The sequence below is a fragment of the Drosophila sulfurigaster genome, chromosome 3, assembly GCF_023558435.1.
Source record: "Drosophila sulfurigaster albostrigata strain 15112-1811.04 chromosome 3, ASM2355843v2, whole genome shotgun sequence".
Lineage (NCBI taxonomy): Eukaryota > Metazoa > Arthropoda > Insecta > Diptera > Drosophilidae > Drosophila > Drosophila sulfurigaster.
In genome coordinates, this window is record NC_084883.1 from 32,374,236 (window position 1) to 32,395,177 (window position 20,942).

General features: G+C 43.6%; 2 protein-coding genes across 4 annotated transcripts in view; one reads left to right on the forward strand and one right to left on the reverse strand.

Annotated features, from left to right (window-relative positions):
* Window positions 1-99: 99 nt before the first annotated feature.
* Window positions 100-6,428, reverse strand: LOC133845979 (spatacsin). The gene is made up of 5 exons (XM_062280678.1): window positions 5,313-6,428; window positions 3,786-5,258; window positions 601-3,158; window positions 385-546; window positions 100-328 (listed from the first exon to the last, which is right to left on the reverse strand). Exons 1-5 carry the CDS (start codon window positions 6,345-6,347, stop codon window positions 109-111), a joined length of 5,448 nt encoding a protein of 1,815 aa, XP_062136662.1. The 5' UTR covers window positions 6,348-6,428; the 3' UTR covers window positions 100-108.
* A 4,834-nt stretch (window positions 6,429-11,262) lies between these two features.
* LOC133845584 (protein Shroom) overlaps window positions 11,263-20,942 on the forward strand; it is a 56,375-nt gene continuing 46,695 nt past the window's right edge. For 2 of the 3 annotated variants that reach the window (XM_062280075.1, XM_062280076.1), the window contains exons 1-2: window positions 11,268-11,370; window positions 20,227-20,843. In XM_062280075.1, coding sequence (XP_062136059.1) covers window positions 20,397-20,843 — 447 coding nt within the window. In that variant the 5' untranslated portion in view covers window positions 11,268-11,370; window positions 20,227-20,396. Of the gene's footprint in view, window positions 11,371-20,226; window positions 20,844-20,942 lie in introns of all 3 variants that reach the window. The other variant, XM_062280077.1, reaches the window with a different exon arrangement.

Genomic DNA, 20,942 nt, shown 5'->3' on the forward strand with positions numbered 1-20,942 from the left:
CAGCTGATGTGCGCGCAATAATTTAAATTTAATTGTATATTTCATAAATGTATTTGGCATTACAATCAGTACATATTTAGTATATAATAAAAAATCACATATTATGTGTCACATATTCGCAACATTGTGAGGCTCGTTGCGCCCGTAATTTGTGTCACGTAGATAGTGCACAGTTTGCTCATTGATAAGCGACATGACAATCAATTTAAGGCCCAATATTGAAGCCAATTTGTATTTGAGGGTGACGGAACGTATGTGCTCCACCAGTTGTCCTAGAGATTCCTGCTGCTGGCCAGTGGGTGCATTATGCTGCGTATAAAGTATGTAACTGCAAAGTAAAATTATTAGAACAGTAATATATTTTTTTTTATCCTATTTACTTACCCCTTGGCCACCTGCTCGATGACGTTGTCGTTGATGCGCTGATGGCATAGATATTCCTGCAGATAGTTGCGACGCTGCAGCACCACAAATTGCGTTAGAAGCGCATCACTCCAATTGACATCATACCCATAGGCTCGACTCAGTATCAAAGTTTGTGGCACACTAAAAAGCAACAATTATTGAAGGATTGCGATGAAAACTTTCATTTGAACTCACCTCAATTGCTGGTTGACCAGTTCACGGAATTGTTCCCTTGTTTGCACGCCAATAACGCTGACGCAGAAGGGCACCGTTTGATTGCTGCCGCTGCTTGATCCACCACGCTTCTCCAGTGCCTTGTTGCACAGATCAAGCTGCATGGCCATCAGCTCGGCACGTGCAACGCTCTGCTGTGCGAGAATCAGTTTGTTGTCCAGCAGATAATTCTCCGTGGCATGCGTGTAGTTCTCCAGCGCCTGCTGCAGCAATTGCTGCAAGCCCTGGGAGCATCTTAGCCTGCCTTGATCGGCAGCAGCAGAGCTGATGGTTTGCAGCACATCCTGTGCTTCACCTGACCACATCTCGGCCAGCTCCTTGTACATGAGAAAGTGATGGGCGGCGAGGCGAAGCAGCTCTTTGCCATTCTTAGGATTGTACTCACGCAAATAGGCCAAAATCGCCTGACGTAATCCGCTCTTCTGATCGTCATCGAATTGACCCAACAGCGATTCAAACTGTTCGTTCTCGATGAGCGAATCGAAGCAATAGAACATCTCGCGATAGCGTGCGATGCCAATCAGCAATCGGACAATCAGTGACCACGACTTTGCCTTGGCCAGCTGTCCATTGAGATGCTTGGCACGCTCCAGCACGCTGGCAATGCCCTCCATGGAGCACTCATGCACAAAGCACAGATTCGCCTTGATCAGCAACTCCACATAGATCTGATTCTGCTTCTTGTGAGACAACACTTGGGGAATAGCTGGTGAACCAGGCGCATTGCTGCTGCTGCTGTTGGCGACATTTGGCAATCCATAGAGCGTAATGATGCTCGACAGACGCTCGAAGGCATCGCTGGGTTCAAAGGGTTTCTTGTCCTGGTAGCGACGATAAGCCTTCAAAGCATCACAGTATTCCAGCAGACAGTTGCCCAGCATCGTTGTGTTCGGCGTCAGCTCTAGGAACAAATGGAAATCCTTGTCGATGCTGTGACCCCAGAGATCTGCGTTCCGCGGTGCATTCCGTGGCTGTTGGCTGGCATGGAATATGTAGAATCTCGGCCGCACAATGCAAGTGGTCAGTTCCAGTGCCAAGGAGTCGGCAATCTCTTTGGGCGTGAGCCGTGTGGAGATGTATATATCGCTCACCACAAGCATACGCTGTAGACAATCCTCGTCGGCAGCGCTTCGCAACAGCACACTGGCATCCTTGGTGCGCAGCACATCCAGATACTCCTTGTCCAGATACATGGCTGCACGATAGGCTAGGACAATGCGCCTGCCCAGCTCGACGCCATGTTTCAGCTTGGACCCAATTCCGAGCAGCGTGTCCAATGTTTGCTGCTTCTCCTTAGAAGGTATCTCCTCAAACTCCAGGGTGGAACAGCTGGCGGACAAATCGCTGCTGCATCTGCCCAGCGGATTCTGATTGAGTGTCAGGCGATTGAATTTCGGGAATGTGCTCTTCTCAATGTCGCTGAGCAATTGACGCTCCTTGCTTGACAGATTGACTATGCTGGTCATGCCCTCGGCCAGCGCCATGGCAAACACAATGAAGCGCAAGTCATTCGGACGGAACTCGAAGAGCTCTTGCAGACGCAGTGCTTCCACAATGTCGCCCTCGTCGAGCAGCAGTTGCAGTAATCCATCCAAACGCTGCTCCATCTCTGGCGTCAGCTGCGACTTGTTTGCAATGCTGAGATCGTCGATGCCCGCCAGTTCTTTCAGTTCTGAGAAGGATTTGTAGAGCACACAACGCTCCTGTCTCATGATCTGCTCAAAGTACTCCGAGTGATAAATCGTCACTGGTTCCGCCTCCTGCTCCAACTCCAGCTGCACGTAGCACATGACCATGTCGTATTCGATTTGATCCCGATCGAAGCTTTCGTTGGGAAACAAATGATGCTGCTTGATCACACCCAGCGCACTCTGCAGCAGCTCGTAGCGACGTCGCAGATTTCCCTCCGGCTGCTGGGCAGCAGCTTGCAGCAAGAAGTTCACCAATATGGCCGGCGGCAGAGCATGCTGCTCAATCTCTCGCTCGTACTCCGCATGCTGATGCAGCTGCCCGGCCTCCAGCTCCGCCAGCCACTTGGCATACACAATGTCAGCCAGCGGCAGCTGCAACAGCGCTGCCAGCTGCAGTGCCTCCTCGTAGGCCTTGGCCTCGGTCAGCGCATCCACCAGACGCTTGTACTCGGCGCTGTCTCTGCGCACCAGCTGCTCGTAGTCAATGCCCAGCTGGCGTATCCAAGTGGCGGCCACACCGAAAATGCGATGCAGCAAACAAAAGTCGAGCAGATCACAAATGTCGCCCACGTCGGAGCGACAAATGCACTCAAGAAACTTTTGCTGTTGCATGCTGCAGTCGAAGTTGCATTGCAACTGCAACAGCAACAGGCCAATGCAGCGTTGCATCAACTGCTTGCGGGCAAGTGGAGCGCAGAGTGGCAGCTGAACTGCATCCTGGCTCCAGCTGCACAGAAAGTGACGCAGCTCCACAATGGTGGCATCACTAAAGTCCTGATGCTGCGCGGTGAGTTGCAAAAAGCGGCACAGATGCACGAATTTGCAGTTCTGCAAAGTACAAATATTGAAGTTAAAGTAGGGTGTTCAACTTTGAGATACTAGTATTTCTAGATTACATTTAGTTGAGCCGCTAAGCTAAAAATTTTCTTTTAAATAATTTATTAAATTATCATCAAAATATTATAATTGTGATCAAATTAAAAACCTCTTTGTCGGATTACTGAATTATTGTTGTTAACGTCTTCTAACATTCGAAATCAGTTATATCTATAAAGTGTTAGATCTATATTTTTTAAACTTTAGTTTATTCTATTATTTTTGTTGACATTAAATGAAGTTTTTTAAGACTTGAACTGTTTGACCTGATTGACTAAAAGACTTATTGAACTACCAACGCACTATACAAACTGTAAAAGATTGAAAGCTAGAATTTGTACTCTACACAGTCTGAGTTTTCAAAGTTTCTACTGTTTCTTACATTGCATGTCCAAATTAGAATATGAATCTATGGTGCTGTAGGTTTTGATAGCTTTGTATATTCTAAACTGCGGAATTTAAGCGATAATCACGGAAGAATATGTGTCTTACTGCCTTTTACAGGCAGTTTCTTTCAATAACTTAATATGTACATCATTATAGTTAGACACAGAAATAACAAGGACAATTTCCACTTACCGGCTGAAATATGCAGAAACTGTGCAGCAGCGCATTCACCTGCCCTTCCTTGACCACGTTGCGTATGAGTGACCAAACGTACTCCTCTTGCTCTAGCTCCCTCGTTCTGCTCGCCTCTAAAAGCAGCTGCGTCCACTGGCCGCTGGCCACCGCCAGCCAAACGAGCCAGCACCAATCGCGATTCTGGTCGCTGAGCGTTGCTGCCAACACAGCCAGAATAGGCATTTGATGGCGGACGCAGTGCTTCAGCAGATTGATGCTGGTGCAGTGCTGACCACTGCTCTGCATTAGCTCCACAAATTTGGCTGTGCTGCCGATGCACTCATCAGGCATATTGTTGCTGCTGCACAGCACAATGGCAAACACATCCTGCTGAGCATTGTGGGTGAGTAGACTGCACATGGATTGTCCCGAGTCGCGTTGCAATTGCTGCAGATTCGCATCCAAGCCCGAGCTGTGCGACGAGTTGGTCATGTTGTCCTGCGATGAATTGGTTTGTCCATCGCCGCGTCGTGTCTGTCGATTGGCGGCGCGTTTATGTTGCCGCTCGTGGCTGCAATCGTAGCTAAGGGCGCGCAGCATGTGCACGCCAAGAGCACGGCACTTGAAGTGCGGCAGCAGCTGCTGCAGTTCGCTGAGCGGCAGATCAAAGTACTGGAAGAGCAAAAGCAGTTGCCACCAGTCGTTGCTTGCCGCAAAATGTTGCAGCATTGCCGTTGGCCATTTGCCTTGCAGATTACGCGCCGCCAAACGCATCAGTGCTGTGTACGATTCCAGTGGAAACTCTGCTGGCTGCTGCTGCAGTTCGTGCACCAAGGCTCTATCCCAATGCTGCAGTTGCTCCGTGTAGCTGCTGGCCGAGCTCGTTGCCGGCAAGCGACGTTGCAAATGTAGAAAACTGCGCAACGTTTGCGTATCGAAATCCAGCATTTCACAGCAAGCCACACAATGCGTGACCAGCTCCTCGTCGCCAGCATGCTGCAGAGCCAGCTGCGTAGCCGTCTCGCAGGCATGGAACAGCTGAGTGCGTGTGATCTGGCCATAAAGTTGCAGTTGCTCCATCAGAAAATAGTACACAGCATAAGCGCTGCGCTGTTGCTTCAGATAATGGGTGTAATTCAGCTGCGCTTTCCTCGCATAGCGTTGACTAAGGCGTGTATTCGAAAAGCTGATCAGCTCACCGGGATGAGCAGCAGCCAAGGCATCCAAATTCACGTGCTTGAACTTGTTGAACAGATCGTGAGGGCTGGGCAAAACAGCCGCAGCATTGCCGGGCACATGACGCTCGAAGCGCGACATCAGCGACTTCAAATAGGGCACGCGACTGAGATTGCTGGAGGAGAGGAAACCCTCGAGCCCAAGCACGCTGGGCTCGTGGCACAGAAAGTCAAAGAACGTGAGCAGCGGCTGCTCCTGCAACGATTCGGCGGCGTTGTGCGTGCGCTCCAAATAGCTCTGCACGCTCTTGGACAACTGTAAAGGAAGAAGCATTAAAAGTGAGCCATTGAAAGTTACTGCATTGCTTACCAGCTCGAATCCCTCACGCTCTGTGGGATCGTGGGTCTTCAGTTCGATGAGTAGCGTCAGCAGAGGCTCGTTCTCGCCAGCCAGCTGCTCCAAGGCACTCACGGGCACGCAATCCAGAAGCAGCAGCGAGTGATAGCCACGTTCGAGCAGATGGCGTGCCATTGGCAGGCGACAGATGAGTTCCTTGTGCTGATCCAGGCACTGCATGGTGCACAGACGACGCAGCACCGTCGACACATCCGCCGCTTCGGCTGCAAAGAAGTATCCAGCCTGTGCAAAATAGTTGCGAAGTGGTTCGCATGGATGCTCCAAGTGTTCCAGCGCATACTCGTACATGGCAGGCTCGAGTCTCCACACCGCATAAGCTTGCTCCAAGGGCTTTAATTCCACAGTGTCGTCTGCATCCTGACACCAGCACCAGCGACGCAATCTGTCCAGCTGAGCAGTGTCCACCAGATGCTGCCAGACCAACTGCTTCTTCAGCTCCGGCAACAGCTCATCGTTGTGATTGGCAAAGTAGAGTTCCACGAGTAGCAGCTGTAGCGTGTGCTCGGGCAGCGTCATCAGCGCCTCGATGTGTACGCGTGGCAAAGTTGTTTTATGTTTGTTCAAGAGATCGCTGCATTCGCGCAGCTGTTTCACCAATGACCAGTAGTATTCCAGCACTGTTTGCTCCTGCTCAAACAGCTGCGGATCACGGCAGCGCAGATGATCGAGCACAAATTCACTGAGATCCGCATCGTTGCATTCACAGGCATATTGATAGAAGAAACACTTCACATCACGTTCCACATTGTGAAGCACATTGTCCGCCTTGCAGACGAGACGCTCGGAGAGCAGGCGACGCACATAGGCGTCGACGACGTCGTAGAAGTAGTGACGATACTCGGAGACGGGAATCTTCTGCTTGGCAGCCCAGTACTCCATGCACAGATCGATGTGTTCGCCTTTTGTGGCCACTTCCTTGATGATGGACACCTCGCTGATGCCCGACCAACTCTTGAAGATCTTATTGCGTGCCTGGGTGGAATGCATTTTGTGTTTAATGGGCGTTTTTCACATTTTCACAACACCATTCGCAAAGTTTGTTGTTCTCTTTGTCCCCAATCGGACAACTGTTGCTGTTTTTGCAGCTGTTGTGTCAACAGCTGTTTGCCAGCTGTGCGGCGTTGCCAGATTGCCAAGTGAGTAGCATCGAGTAGCAAGTACTTTTTGCAAGTATGGCGGTTCATTTTGAATCCACGCATTTGGGGAACATGTGTCAGCATATCGTCTTTCCTCTTGGTAATTGAATATGCCAGCAAATTGTCCTTGCCTCACGCGTCGTAACTTGTCTGAAATTTAATAAATTGCAGGAAACGACAGCAGCCCCAAACACATTGCATGGCAAAGTTCAGACCACACAGCAAAAAAGACAAAGCAAAAAAAAATACAACAAATTCCTTAATGTTAAAATGCTTAATGTTTTCATGTTGGGTTGGTTTTCTTGGACCGGGGCTTTTTTTCGCTAGAACAGCAGTAGCAAAGTGTTTTACCACTTTGTAGATTTGCAAGTGCTCAGCTAGCTAAAAAGCTTACAACATCCGCTTACAAGTTTGGTGGCCAAATAAATCAGCTTACAACAACGAGTGGCAAATGGCCATGTTCCAAGAATGTCACATTTTACATGATCTAAGCCCGAAGACACTTTCTAACAAGACTTATGAACTTGCAACTGGACGCCTCGGGTGTCATTAATAAATTTCACACGATTGTTTTACATGGCATCTCTACATAAAACGGAGCTGCCCCAACTCCAGGTAACCGTTTCCCCCCTTTCTACCCTTTTCCTCCGTTCCCCTTTCCACACTTCGCGCACTTGGAATAAACCCTAAGCTTAAGGCCAGGCCAAGTTGCGTAAGCTGATATTTCTTTCTTTGGGTTTATGCAGCAGCATAATTATTCTTTATATCGTTTATGAGCCAAGAAAAGGTACCTAAAAAGAAAGAAGTAAACAAAGCTAAGAACTGTTGCTATCGACTGTGAAATACCCGGCATGAGTAGCTTCAAATATTTGAGTTTTTATTATAAACATGTATTTTCTTCAGAATACTTCATATTGTTAAGGGAAATATTTATAAAATGTTCACAAAATTAAAACCATAAATAAAACTATTAATCTATAAAACTCAAATTTATTTATAATTAATATAAATAATATTATATATATTAAATTTGTATAAATCGTAAGGAAAACTTGCTTGTTAGATTCATAAAATATTTATTTAAACTTTGTAAAATATATATGTATGTACTATATATAAACAAAGCAGGATAATTATAGGAGACTTTACTAGGAAACTTTAATTCTTTGACTTTGCAGTATGGCGACATTTAAATAATCTCCAGTATTGTTTTATAGCATCCAAATAAAATGAAAAAAATCATTATTTTCTTAGAGGTATGTTACTCTGATTAAAAATATATATGAATAGTTTTCGTAGTTGACATTTGAGATCTGCTTGATATCTTCTTCTTTCATAATACCCTTTTACCTTATACGAGACGAGTATTAAAAATGCTGCCGCTTCTTGTTGACGATTGTTGCTGCATGTTGCTGCCTGTGCTTGCTGTTGTTGTTGTTGTTCCTGCTGCTGCTGTTGTCGTTGTTGTTACCGTTTTGGTCACTTAACAAATAGCCGAAAAGCTTTATGGGATCCCGCGGTCTGCAGTTTGTTTATAAGCGGGTGACTTGGCAATCCAAACCGGTCCCAATCCCTGCTCACCTCCCCCTCTTTGGCTCTCCAGTGTGTTGCGAGTGTGTGATTTATAGTTACGCACAAGCGCGCAAATCCAATTAGACGAACTCGCTGACTGACTGACTCACTGCCTGACTGCCTGAATGCCTGACTGACTGACTGACTGACTGCTCTCCAATCCGGCAGCAATGCCCGCGGGCCACAAGATGCCGCCAGGCCAAGAGGACGGCCGCAATCCAAACTGATGTCTCACATGCTCCTCTTTCCCATATACGAGTATAAAAAGCAAACTACTCGAACATACACAAAATATATATTTTCATTTCAAATCGTGGATAGATTCGGGTCGCCGCATTGTATCTCTGTATATCTGCTTTATTACTCTTTAGTTTGTTTTTTATTTTAAATTTGGGATGTTTACATCATCGCGGAACTGTCTGCGCCTTCGTTTCGTTGTCCAATGTCGTCGTCGTTGTCGTCGTCGAGCGTTGAACGCTGAGCGACGAGCGACGAACGTTGCGGGAGTGCGGCCTTTTGTTGCATTTGGAATATCAAAGCGACGTCGAACTGCAGCTCGCGTCGCATCTTTATCTAAAAAGCTAAAATGTGTGTCATAATCTCTCGTCCCGTCCCGTCTCCCGTCTCCCGTCGATGCGCTGCATGTCGCATGCAAATACAAAAGACATATCATACTACATATATGCTGCATGTGGAGCAATGCATGACGTCAGCGTGGCGCCCAATTAAGATGCAGCGTGCGCATTGCCGCCTGCCAAAGTCAACCCTGAAAATGTTCCCCTTCCCTTCCTTCCTTTCTTCTGCCATTCAACATTAATAACAATACATAATGTTATAATATTAACAACAATAAGTGCAAAAAGGGCTGAGCGATTCCCACGTGAAATGTGGCCAAGTAACTGGCAACTGGGTGTGTTTCTGTTGTCAGCGTGTTTCGCACTTGGAATGCTTAAATAGCGAATTGTTCCCTCTCCCACTACCTATATAGTTACATACGATATACATTTTGTATATATATATATATAAAGTCGTATGTGGTAGCGTAACCTTCGACAGCTGCTGCTGCTGCTGCATTGCTTATTGAGGGCTTTTCCAATGGAAAGTCGAGCCGGTCTTTGGTCGGGTCAGCTACAGATTTGGTAATGGCCGCTATTGGCCATAGACAATAGACATAACTGATTGATAGTCGCGGCACATTCCAAGCTGCCTCTTCGCACACTCTTCACACTCCTGGAGCGCTAAACTAGTTTTTGTTGTATTTTACGCAAAAAAAACAACGAGTAGAAATAAAAAAAATAAACAAATGCGAGCCAATGAGCGCCCACCAACAACAATGATTAATTGCAGAGGAGCTGCTGCGTCCAAAGGCGCGAACGCATAGTTTGGCAGTACCTTCCCCTTACCCTCTATATATGTACCTTCCCCTTACCTTCTCCTCACCTTTTGTGACCGCAAGTCGGCGTAGCTTGGCAGTTTGTCAGCTTGGTAGCCGGGAGCTGAAGATGCTGATCTCACAGTAAGCTAAAAAAAGAAAAGCCACAAAACTCCCCCTCGGGCTGACTTCTGATCTTTACGGCTGACGAGCAGCGATTCGCTCGCTTTTGGGATTTATCATTTAAAATCGGTTAATGAACTGTGAGAATGGCGAACGAAAGTTCAGAACTAGTGCCAGCCAACGGGCGAGAAAGAGATGGCTAGAGAGAACCCGTTGATTATTGTTTTGTTTCGTATTTTGTTCTTCTGTTTGGGGCTCATGTCTTTTATTGTGGCAATTTGCATGTTGCCACCTTTCGCTTGTACCGTTAAGTAGCAGCGTATTGGCCACGCTGCAGCAACAGCTGCCAAAGCAGCCCAATAATAATATCAGCATAAATTATAGATACCCACAAAAATGGGCTCATTAGCACCTGGAATTATTTGCATGTAACGGCCATAATCATAATTGGGCACACATCATTTTTGGCCTGATTAAATTGGTAGCTGGTCACACACACAACCACACGCGCCTCGCCTTGATGTGGCAACATCGTTGGTGGTCGCTCCTTTATTTTGCTTAATTGGAAGCGACTTACGCTGAAAATCAAAAGTGCCATAGTAGCAACAGCAACAGCAACAGCAACAACAACAACAACAAGAGCGAATGAGAAGAACAGCAGCAACGACAGCGACGACAACAACAAGCAAAACATAAATCAACTTTGAAGTGCAGCGCAGTCAGCTGCGACTGCGCAGTCATCAGCAACAGTAACAGCAACAGCTCAACACAGCTCAGCTCAACGCGGCCTTGCTTATCAACGTTTCCTTCATTTTGCGTTCTTCTTGTCTTTTCTTTTAAGTCTTACTTTCTTTGTTTGCCTTGCCCGCACGAATTTTGGCTAAGTGCAGGCTAAGCAGCAAGCAGCACACACAAACGTAAGCTGCGCAGCCGCAGTCGCTGCGCTGTCGACGTTACTCGCCGCAACAGGTTCTTGTTCTTCTACGCGTTGTTGTTGCTACTTTTTGTTCCTCAGCAAGAACTGGACGCATAGCACGCGCAACAGGTTCTGCCCGATGCCTGATTAAGTGGCGAGCGAGCGTGCCTGTGAACAAGTATGTGTGTGTGTGTGTGAATTGCTCTCTGGCTCTCTCATTTACAGACACACATACACGCACACACACTTGCGCAAGCAATTGGACTTGCAGTCGGCACTCACTGACAGCTGAGATAAGTGACTTTCAATAAAAATACCTGTTTATGTTGTTGTTGCTGCTGCTGCTACTATTGGTTTGCTCTGCTTTGGTTGCAGGCAGGTCTATGATAAGACTATGACTGACCCCCATTAGCAAACGTTTTTACCATGTGGAAATACACCACTCATGTCCAGCACATTGCAGAGCAGCGTCCAAATTTCCACTGGGGTTTTTTCGACGAAGCGACGCAGGTAAAGCAGACTTAAGATTGCGGCTTTACGTTGCCTTCTCTCTCGGTTGCTCTCTCGTTAATAGATTTGTATGTGTGTGTATGGCTCTCTTTTGTTGCTCTTGTCGTTAACGTGGCCAAAGACAAACATTTTCGCAATTGCCGCTGCGAGAGCGTTCGTTTATCTGTGTGTGTAGGTGTTGGACTCTGACTCGCAGTCGTCTCAGTCGCTGTCTCGGTCGCCGTTGCCGTCGCCGTCGCTGCCGCCGTGAGCTTTGCCTGATCGCGCCTCAGTCCCAGTGTCAGTCCACTTTTGGCTCTCGAATCGTGCAGTTAGCAAAGCAAGAAAAGGTTCATGCCGCGTTCATTGGCCGCGCGTAACGTGTCTGTGTGTTTCTTGCTGGTGTGTACTCGCGTGTGAGAGTGTGTGCGAGCGAGCGCATTCACAAATTATTTATTGAAAATTAATAAATATAAAACATGAATTAATTATCGATGCTCGGTTTATGTTTGCGGTCGCATTCAATAATCAAATGCTTAATAATTGACAAATGCGACTGTGTGTGTTCTGTTACATTGCCGTAGTGCATTAGTGTGTGAGTGGTTGGTGACCGTGTGTGTGTGTTCTGTTTCTGTTGCTGCAAGTGTGTGAGTGTGTAAAGTGAAGCAACAGCGACCATCACGCGTTGTGCTAGCAAACAAAAGTGATACAAAATGAAACAACAGCAATAACAACAACAACAACAACTACAACTACAACTACAACAACAACAAGCGGCCGCAACACGAAACGAAGCAGCGTGTAAAATGTGCCTCAAGAATTTACAGAAATTTCAGCAAACATCAACAAAATGCAAAAGAAATGAATTCGAAAAAATCAAAACCGAACTGAAAAGTGAAGCGTAGCCTTCAACGTGCAGCATTTCTTCCGCTTACAACCAAAGTTCTGCTTCTTCTTTTTTCGTTTTCGTCGTTTTCGTCGTTTTCTTCTACTTCTACTTTATGTCTGTTTCGCTAGCGGGTGGCAAGAATCTTTTGCTTCTTCTATGTCTTCTTCTCGTTCGTCTGCTGCTGCTTCTTCTTCTTCTTCTTGTACAACTTTAACTCCATCTTGTGCTTTGAGGCCAACAAGTTTTGCTCAAGCTTTTTGCCTACCACCCCTGCCCCCGCTCCCCCACCTTGCTCCCTGCGGCTATCCGCTCAATCAACATTTTCCTAAGGCAGACCAGTTTTTGGCGGCGGCGGCTGCATTTTGCCATTTTCCGCGCTTCAAGAGCCTCGCAACACAGCCTCAACTGCAACAGCAACAGCAACAGCAACTCAAATGTATGAGTAGAAGAAGAGGAAGAAGCAGCTAGAGATGGAGAAGCCAAGGCGGAGCACTGAGCACTGAGCACACTGAGAGCAGCTGCCGCCCCATTGGCAGTTTTGCACTTGGGAAAACTCTTCTCAGCCATATAGAGCATACTTATATTATTCGCACTAAACTCGCAGTACAGCAGCCCATAACAAAGACGGACAGTACGTGTTTTGGATTATTTTAATTGGCGCCAGACCGAGACAAAACCACAAAAAAACTATAAATAGTAAAAAAAAATAGAATAAAATGTTATAAGAGGAAGCAGCAAAGTCAAAACATTTGCTTTGGGGTCAGTTTGCGTTGAATGAACCGAAAAAACAAATGCAGACATGTAGAACTGATAAAGAGCTAAGAGCAACAACAAAAACAAAAGCACTGAAAGTTGATTTAAATGGATGACATAATGTGTGAGGTAAAGACATGAAAGAAACTTGTCTATGATTCATATAACTCGTACTTTGTTCAAGGTTTCTCAAATGCATCCGATGTAAAATTCTATATTTCATGATAAAGTTATAGCTGCTTTGTGACAGATCAGTAGACATATTCGGGTTAAATCATCTTAATACATCCTATATAAAATACAATATTTCAAGTTAAAGTTCTTGGCTTCCGTTAATTGTTTAGCCATAGTATCATAGAGAGATTCAGGTTAAGTCATTTCATCCTATATAAATTACTGTATTTCTGTTTGAAGTCCTGGGCTTTCAGTAATAGTTTAGCCATAGTTTAATGGACAGATTCAGGTTATGTAATCTCAAAACATCTAATGAAAATCTCTTTATTTCAATCCAAATCGATATAACCCTAAAGTTCTAGGCCTTCGATTATTTTTTAGCAACAGTTTAATTCAGGTTAAATCACATCAATACATCCAATATAAATATATTATATTTATGATTAAAGTCCTGTGCTTTCACTAATTGTTTGGCCATAGTTTAATAGACAAATTCCGGCTTTATATGTATGTGCTTTTATTCTTGGCTTTTGCTAATTGTTTAGATATAATTAAATATTCGTATCTCTCAGGGTCGAATGCATCTTCGTGAATATGAGTATTATACGTGCATCCGCTGATCTACTTTATAAATAGAAAAAGAGTCGTTGTTTCCAATTAAATTATCAGACAATTTCGAAGGTCAACAAAACATTCGGAATTAAGATGAATTTAAGATATTCGTCGAGTTCTGTTTGTGCGCTTTCGCAAGCTCGTTAAGTTCTAATTAAATCCGGAAGTCATTTCCACATATGGACTTAAGCTTCTTTAAACTGTTGCACAGCATTTTGGCGAATTTCAGCTTGTAGCTTTATTTACAAGCAAGCCTAACAGTATTTTGAGTACTTTTCGGATGTGGCAGCTGATTGCGATAAGAATAGCGAAAGAAGCAAGGGAAGATTCCCCTGTGATATAATCGGTAATTGGCATTAAGTTGCAATCGCGGGGAATGGGTAATCGGAACTTGGTGTGATGACTTATCAAGCGACTGTCTCAGACTTTATAGCGGGTGGTGGGAGTGAGGATGATTGCCAGACGAGTAGCATCAACAACAACAAATACGACAAAAGAATTTCAAAACAAACTTGTTTGCTTTACTTGGACTTGACAGTTGAAGAGACAGAGGGAGAGAGAGAGAGAGACCGAGGGGCGGGGCTGATGGGTTCAATACACTCGGTCTCCGGCATTCAGACATCGCTCCAAAAATGCGAGCGCACATTGTGAATGAGAGATTGATTGAATTATATTGAAGTTGAGCTACATACAGCAAGTGAGCTGCAGATACTTTGAGTATAACTATGGGGGGACTATCTGGAGCTGGCGATCATCGCATCGATTCAATTAAAAGTAAAACATCCATTGCATGCGGCGACCTTGTCGTGTTTGCTATACATGTATCTGTATCTGACAGATACGTATCTGTATCTGTTGCTGTAGCTGTTGCTGTCTCATTGCCAGGCTTCTTCCATTGGCAACCAGTTTTTCTGTCTCATTTTTTTTTTTTTTTTTTTGCGTGCGTGCAGAAGAGCTTCATTTTATCTTATCATGCAGCCAGGCATTCGGCTTGCCTGGCTAAGTCGAATTTTAATCTTATCTATCTGAACTAAGTAAGTGCAAACATCAGCACAAAAATAACAAACGAACTGGCGAACAAATGAACGAATCACCAGCGAATTCAAGAAATTCGGAGAGTGCGTTTTACTTTGTCATTTTTGTAAATTACTCACAAAAAACTAAACCCAAAATTTCCCTGAATACCAGAATGTACCATACGATACCCAAGAGTATGTATTATATGGTATCCCTTAAAAAACAGAATGCCAAAACATTTCAACAACAAATTGCGCACAACAATTGCTGTCGAGCAGTTAAGCAAATAGCAAACAGACAGTTAAACACGCAAAATGCTACGGAATAACTTCCAAAGAATTAACAATTTCATCATGAATTTCCCATCTGAGAATCTGCTTACGGGTCTCGTAATACTCAAGAGGAGACGGACAGGTTGTAAAATAGGAAAACCTTTAGCGGAAGATAGTGTGGTCAAGTTCATTTATTTATTATCTCTTGGGTAACACTATTTAGTTAGAGAACAGCAAAGAAAACGATATTGAATGAGATGACTATCAGTATTAAATTCTTAGAAAGTATATATTTGTAGATATTTCGTATTGTTAGTATATGCGTGAATAAAATATACCAAATTTGTTTGTAAATATTTATAGATCTCTATTTTTTGTTGAAAAGTAATTCCTAGAAATATTTAGTCTCGAAACTTTCATTGCAGGAATGTTTTACTTTGCATCGTAATCGATCAATTATTTTTAATTTTTGAGTCATAATTTCAGTTGTTTTTTCATTGCTCAATTTGACGAAGATGCTATAACTATAAAATTGAGGAATCTGCAAAGAAAGCCGTTTCTTTGTCGTTTCGTTTTAGTTTTTTTTGTTTTTTTGTTACACAAACAACAATTTGCTAGTTTACGGAGAGACAGACTCATTAAAATTTAGTACACACATGTGGCGTGTATATAAATACTATAAGTGCTCGTTGTCGTACATACTTATGTGTTTATATACTTAAAAGCGAGTACTTATATAAACATATGTTAACTAGCACTCATTACTATTTAATTATTTAGTTTTTTTTTTTTGTGTTTTCAGTATTTATGATATCTGTAGTGGGAAGTTCGTACCTTTTCCTCTCTTTAGATATTTCTCTCTCTCGCTAGGTATTTTTTTTGTTCCCGTTACGTTGCACGTTTTACAATTTTTATTTGCGCTTCCAAAGTGCTTGGAATGTGCTGTGCAAATATTTGTGGCACATTCGCAAATGAATTGGTCCACGGCCAGCTCAGGTGATAAGCAAAACGCTGCTGTTGCTGTTGTTGCTCTTGTTGTTGCTGCTGCCTTGACGACCTTGCGTCTTGTCAACGACCTTCACATCCTGCCCGCTGTGTTGTTGTGTCTTGTCAAGGCGGAAGTAAAGCGCACAATGATCAACTGCGGGCGAACCCGAAAATAAGAAGTATCTGAAATCTAAACTCGATCGACATGCTCGCCAGGTATCTAAGAGCGGCAAAGAAGCGGTGCAAGATGAGCTGCGGCCGCTGTGGCATTGAGGATGAATGATGCCAGGCACTGGCAAAAATATATCTACATGCCTCCTCAACATCAACTGCTCGCTGTGCGGGTGTTTGTTGTTGCTGTTGTCGTTGTTGTTGTTGTTGTTGCTGTTGCTGTTGCTGTTGCTACCAAGAAGCGCGCTTGGGAATCTTTATACTTTTCTTGCGTTTTTCCCATTTTATTTCTGCTACAAACGAAGCGCGGCGAGGCACTAAAGAAGACGTTGAACTTGCCACAAGCGCTGCTTGCAATCGCGAGTGCACTTTTTGTGTGTTGTTGCCAGCAACAATTGCTGATTGTTGTTGGCCCTTTTTTTTCGCTTTGTGCAGCAAACTCTGGCTTAGACGCTGGTTTTGTTTTAGTTTGTGTTTTTTTTTTTGCGGAAATCCAAGCGAACGAATTAAATTTAATTGTAAATTTATGCGTTTGTGCTGTTGTTGTTGTTGTTGTTGTTGCTGTTGCACTGTTGTTAGCGTTGTGTGAATGTCTCAGCGCCATGCGATCTTCACCTTTGTCTGATCCCCTTGATTCCCTTGATCCCCTCTTCGCAAGTCGCCTTACCTCTGTGAGAATTGACAAAAATTATAATGAATCGCTGCAGTGGCAGTGGCAAAGCTGAAATGCAAACACCTCGACGGCAGGTAAACCTAATCACAACATAACCAGGCAGGTAACAGTTTCATTCATCTCTCTGTCTCTCCTAATGCCATTGCCATCGTTTTCTGTTGCTGTTGCTGTTGCTATTGCCATTGCCGTCGTTGTCAAGCACTTTGTTACGCTTGTTAGTAGCTGACACTACAACAATTTGAGCGGAATTTATGACAACCAACAGCAACTTCATACATACATATATATATAGCCAGAGCAACAGCGCAGTTCAGGGACATTATCTTTATCAGGCATCTCAATCTTTGACAAGTCTTTTCAAACTGGCTAAAAACTGTGCCGCAAAGCGAGCTGAAGCTGAAGAAATCTTCAGCAGATAACAATTTCAAATGACAAAGCTGTTAAAACTGTTAATTGCCACTTCAAAAGAAACTCTAAAGTGCTGGGAAATTATTGAAATTCCACACAAACACACTTACGAAGAGTGCTAAAATTAAATTAATATGCAATTTGTTTATCTCAGCAATCTGCTTATGATATCTTCTACTATATTCCTTTCATTCTACTGCAAATAGATCATTTCTTTCAGCACTTCTTTACACTCATCTGCATGTCGCGGATGTTTGAATTTATATTAGCAAAAACATATTTGATTAATGTTTATTGCTGTGAGTAATCTCCTGAAGTATCTTTACTATATTGAATTTGAATTGTCAAAATGTTTAGCTGCTTTTGAATATTTTGAAAAAATCATTCTCTTTTTGTGCAATTTGCTTGTGATATTTTTCAATATTCCTGCAAATAGTTCATTTCAATCAACATCCTCCATTTACACCAAAAAATCCTCGACCTGATTTTTGGTATTATATTTTTGTTTAATGCTCATTTCTTTCGATTAATATCGTATTATAAAGAATTTTCCCTTTTCTAGCTGCATTCGCATTAATCTTTCATTTGTTTATCTAAGAAATCGGATTATTATATCTTTTATATTCCTCTTACTGTGCTGCAAATAGATTATTTCATTCAGCACTTCTTTGCAACCAACAACATGTCGCGGATGTTTGATTTTATTTTTGTTGAAAGCTCATTTCCTGTGAGTAATATTCTAAAGTATTTTTACTTTATTGATCCTAAGTTGCCATGAGTAATATTCGAAAATGTTTCACTTTATTGAGCATGAATTGCCAAAAGTTTTTAGCTGCATTATTTCTCATTAAATTTAAATTAACATGCAATTTCTCACTCTACTTCAAATAGATCATTTCTTTTCTTCTCATATTATATGAATACAACTTTGTTTAATACGCATTTCCTGTGAGTAATATTCTAAAGAATTTCGATTGCAATATGAAAGATTTGAAAGTGTCAAAGCTCTTATTTTAAAGCTGCATTTGCATATTTATATGAATCTTTCTCATTTAAATTAGCCGAATGACTGTATGTTATTCATTTCGAATATCGAAATCGATCTACAAGCAAATGCTTCTTCTTCATCATAATAGAGATATAATCTCCCTGTATTTTAATCCCCCTGCTGTTGTTGCTCTGTTCCCACAGTAAATTCCACTACAGAATGTGCATTTAAATCAATCAATTATAACAACAACAACAACAACAACCACATTGTAAGAAAAATTTCCTGTTTAGGATCAACAACAATCTTGAGACACTCGCGATCGTTTCAGTCAACTGGCCAGACGACAGTCTTGCTTTGTGATTTGTGTAGTTTAGTGTAGTGTTTAGTGTTTAGTATTTAGTATTTAGCGTAGTGTAGCCTGTTTTTGACCTCGCCAAGTGTGTGTATGTTCGTATTGGAATTTATTGGACTAGCCCCGCGCCATATCAAATACTTTACTCTAGCCTCTTGCTCTCTAAACTCGTTCTCTCGCTGCTGCATGCGTATTGAATGAGGGGGAATGAGAGGGGATTGGCTACTGGGGAACTGGGAACTGTGCCCATTTCGTTGGCGCCACTGTTTGCCCGTTGCTTTTCCGCAATTTTTTGAAGCGAACTGCCCAAAACTGTCATTTTGCATTTTGGTTGTCGACTGTCGATGTCGATGTTGTTGGTTAAAAGTCGCGCAGGCCAGCAAAAGTGTCTAATTTCGCTTTTCAGTGCTGTAGACAATGTTGTCGAAAATCGACTCCATTAGTGAGTGCAGCAGCAATTGTGGCCTGTGGCTGCCACATTGCGTGGCAGCAGCAGAAGTTCCGCTCTCGCACAGTTTAGAGAGCTCCTTGGGGCCATAATTAACGAATTGCTTGACTCTCTCTATCTCTCTCTCTCTCTCTCTGTCTCCCATTTTAGTCAATCTTTTTTTTTTTGGGTAGCAGCTTTCACACACAGCAACGCAACAGTGTTGCCGCTGGGCACAAAGTCAATGTTGCTGCCACTGCTCGTTGCACGCCTGGCGACAGGAGCAGCAAACAGGCAACCAGGCAACAGGCAACGGGCAACCAGGCAACGGGCAACCAGGCTGCGATTGCCATGTCATTGCACTCGAGCCTCCATGTCCGTAGATTTATCTGCGCCGTCGCGTACTTTGCCCCCTCAAACAGGCTTCTTTCTGCTTTTCATCTATCTAGCTGCAGCTTGCTAACTTGCCTCTGCCTCGCAGTCTCTGTGTATGTGTGTGTGTGTGTGTGTTTTGTGGCTTGCAGGGTTTTGTCAACGGTGACTTAGAATCCAGTTTTGCAGTATTTGCAGTTCCAGTTCTTGGGCGCCCCAAGTCAGTTACGCAGTCTCAGTTGCAGCTACAGTTGCTACAGCCAAAGAGAGATCCAGAGCCTCATAATTATGCATTAAACACTTGAAGTTTACGGGGCACTGCTGGCATTAATGGCCAGCAATTTGCATAGAAACCATACACACGATGCAACCCGGCGTCCATTTGACATGCCATCAAAATGCCCAGTTGACATTTATACTAAGAAGGGGGGACGGAGAGAGGGGCATTGACGGAACTATTGCTGCTGCTGATGCGTGGGTCGTGGCTATGGGCAACGAAACGTAACCAAAATGCAGTCGGCAAACAAATCGCATTTGTAAAAAAATTAAAAAATAAAATATAAAGAAAGAAAAAAACTTGTTTATTGGCTTAGACACACAAATGAAGGCAAGGCGATGTCAAAGCGGGGAGAGGGAAGGGGACGCTTACCTGGGGGGTTTTGTCTGTCAGCAGCTGCCCTCTTGGGTCAATGTTATGTAAACCTGGTTCACTTTTCACACACACACACACACACACAAATTCACACACCAAAATGCATCAGCAAACACACATAATACGCGAGAGCGCATATTACACAAAAACCCAAATAACTCGACAGCAGCAGCAACAATAAATAACACGGCCAAAGCAATCGATTCAATTTGTTACACTCGGCTCTTCTCTAACACTCTCTCTCTATCTCCCTCTCTCTTTGTCTTTATCTACGCTTGTGGCTGCATTCCAGAGATGCGCAACACAATTCGATAAGAAAATGTGCAACACCAACAACACCAACAACAACAGCAACATCAGCTACAAACAATGTCGCGACAATAATAATAATTTAACAAAGTGAAATGTGCGTTGAATGCGTTGTAGTTGTTGTTGCATCATCATTTTATTTATCTATGTATGTATTTATTTTGGTTTTTGAATATCGTGCTTTGCAATCTCTTCTTAGAGTCGCCAAAATGCTGGCAACAAGGTGTTAAAACAATTTCCACATCCACATAATAATCATAATCGCTGCTAACAAAAGCCAAAAACAAATTCAAAACGAAAACGAAACTAAAACTACAGCAACAACAACAACAACAATAATACAAAAAAATCCCAGACAGCAATTACTAAATGAAAATGCGAAATCATAAAGAAAACGGAAATCATCAGCAGAGCTCAGCCACGACGACAACGACAACAGCAACAGCCACAGCCGCAGCAGCAGCAGCAGCAATATCAACAGTCGGAGCAGCAGCAACAACAGCAGCAGCAATGGCTGCAACGACAATGCCACTAGAGAGCTCCAATGGCAGCAAAAGCAACAAAAACAACAACAACAACAACAACAATATTAATATCAACATTAACATTAACAACGGCAATGGACAAACGGACAAACTGTCAGTGTCGAAAATGCTGCTGCCCGCACTAAAGTCCGCCTCAAAGGATGCAACAATCCAAACGTCTCAGCAACAACAGCAACAGCAACGACGGCAACAACAATTCACGCCCCTCTCCGTGTCGGATGCGGCCAGCAATGCCAGCTTCAGTTCCGCATCGGTCGCCGGTTCCATACAGGTAAGCCAAAACCTCATACACCAAATCGAACCCCTACCAAAAAAGCAAAAAAAAAAAAACAAAAAAATTAAAAGCCAAAAACGCAAACTCCAACTTCAA

Coding starts and splice junctions, on each gene's coding strand:
- LOC133845979 (XM_062280678.1), bottom strand. CDS start 6,347: ATGCATTCCACCCAGGCACGCAATAAGATCTTCAAGAGTTGGTCGGGC. Junction 3,159..3,785: donor GTTTCTGCATATTTCAGCCG/GTAAGTGGAAAT, acceptor TGTACTTTGCAG/AACTGCAAATTCGTGCATCT. Junction 547..600: donor CTGGTCAACCAGCAATTGAG/GTGAGTTCAAAT, acceptor GTTGCTTTTTAG/TGTGCCACAAACTTTGATAC.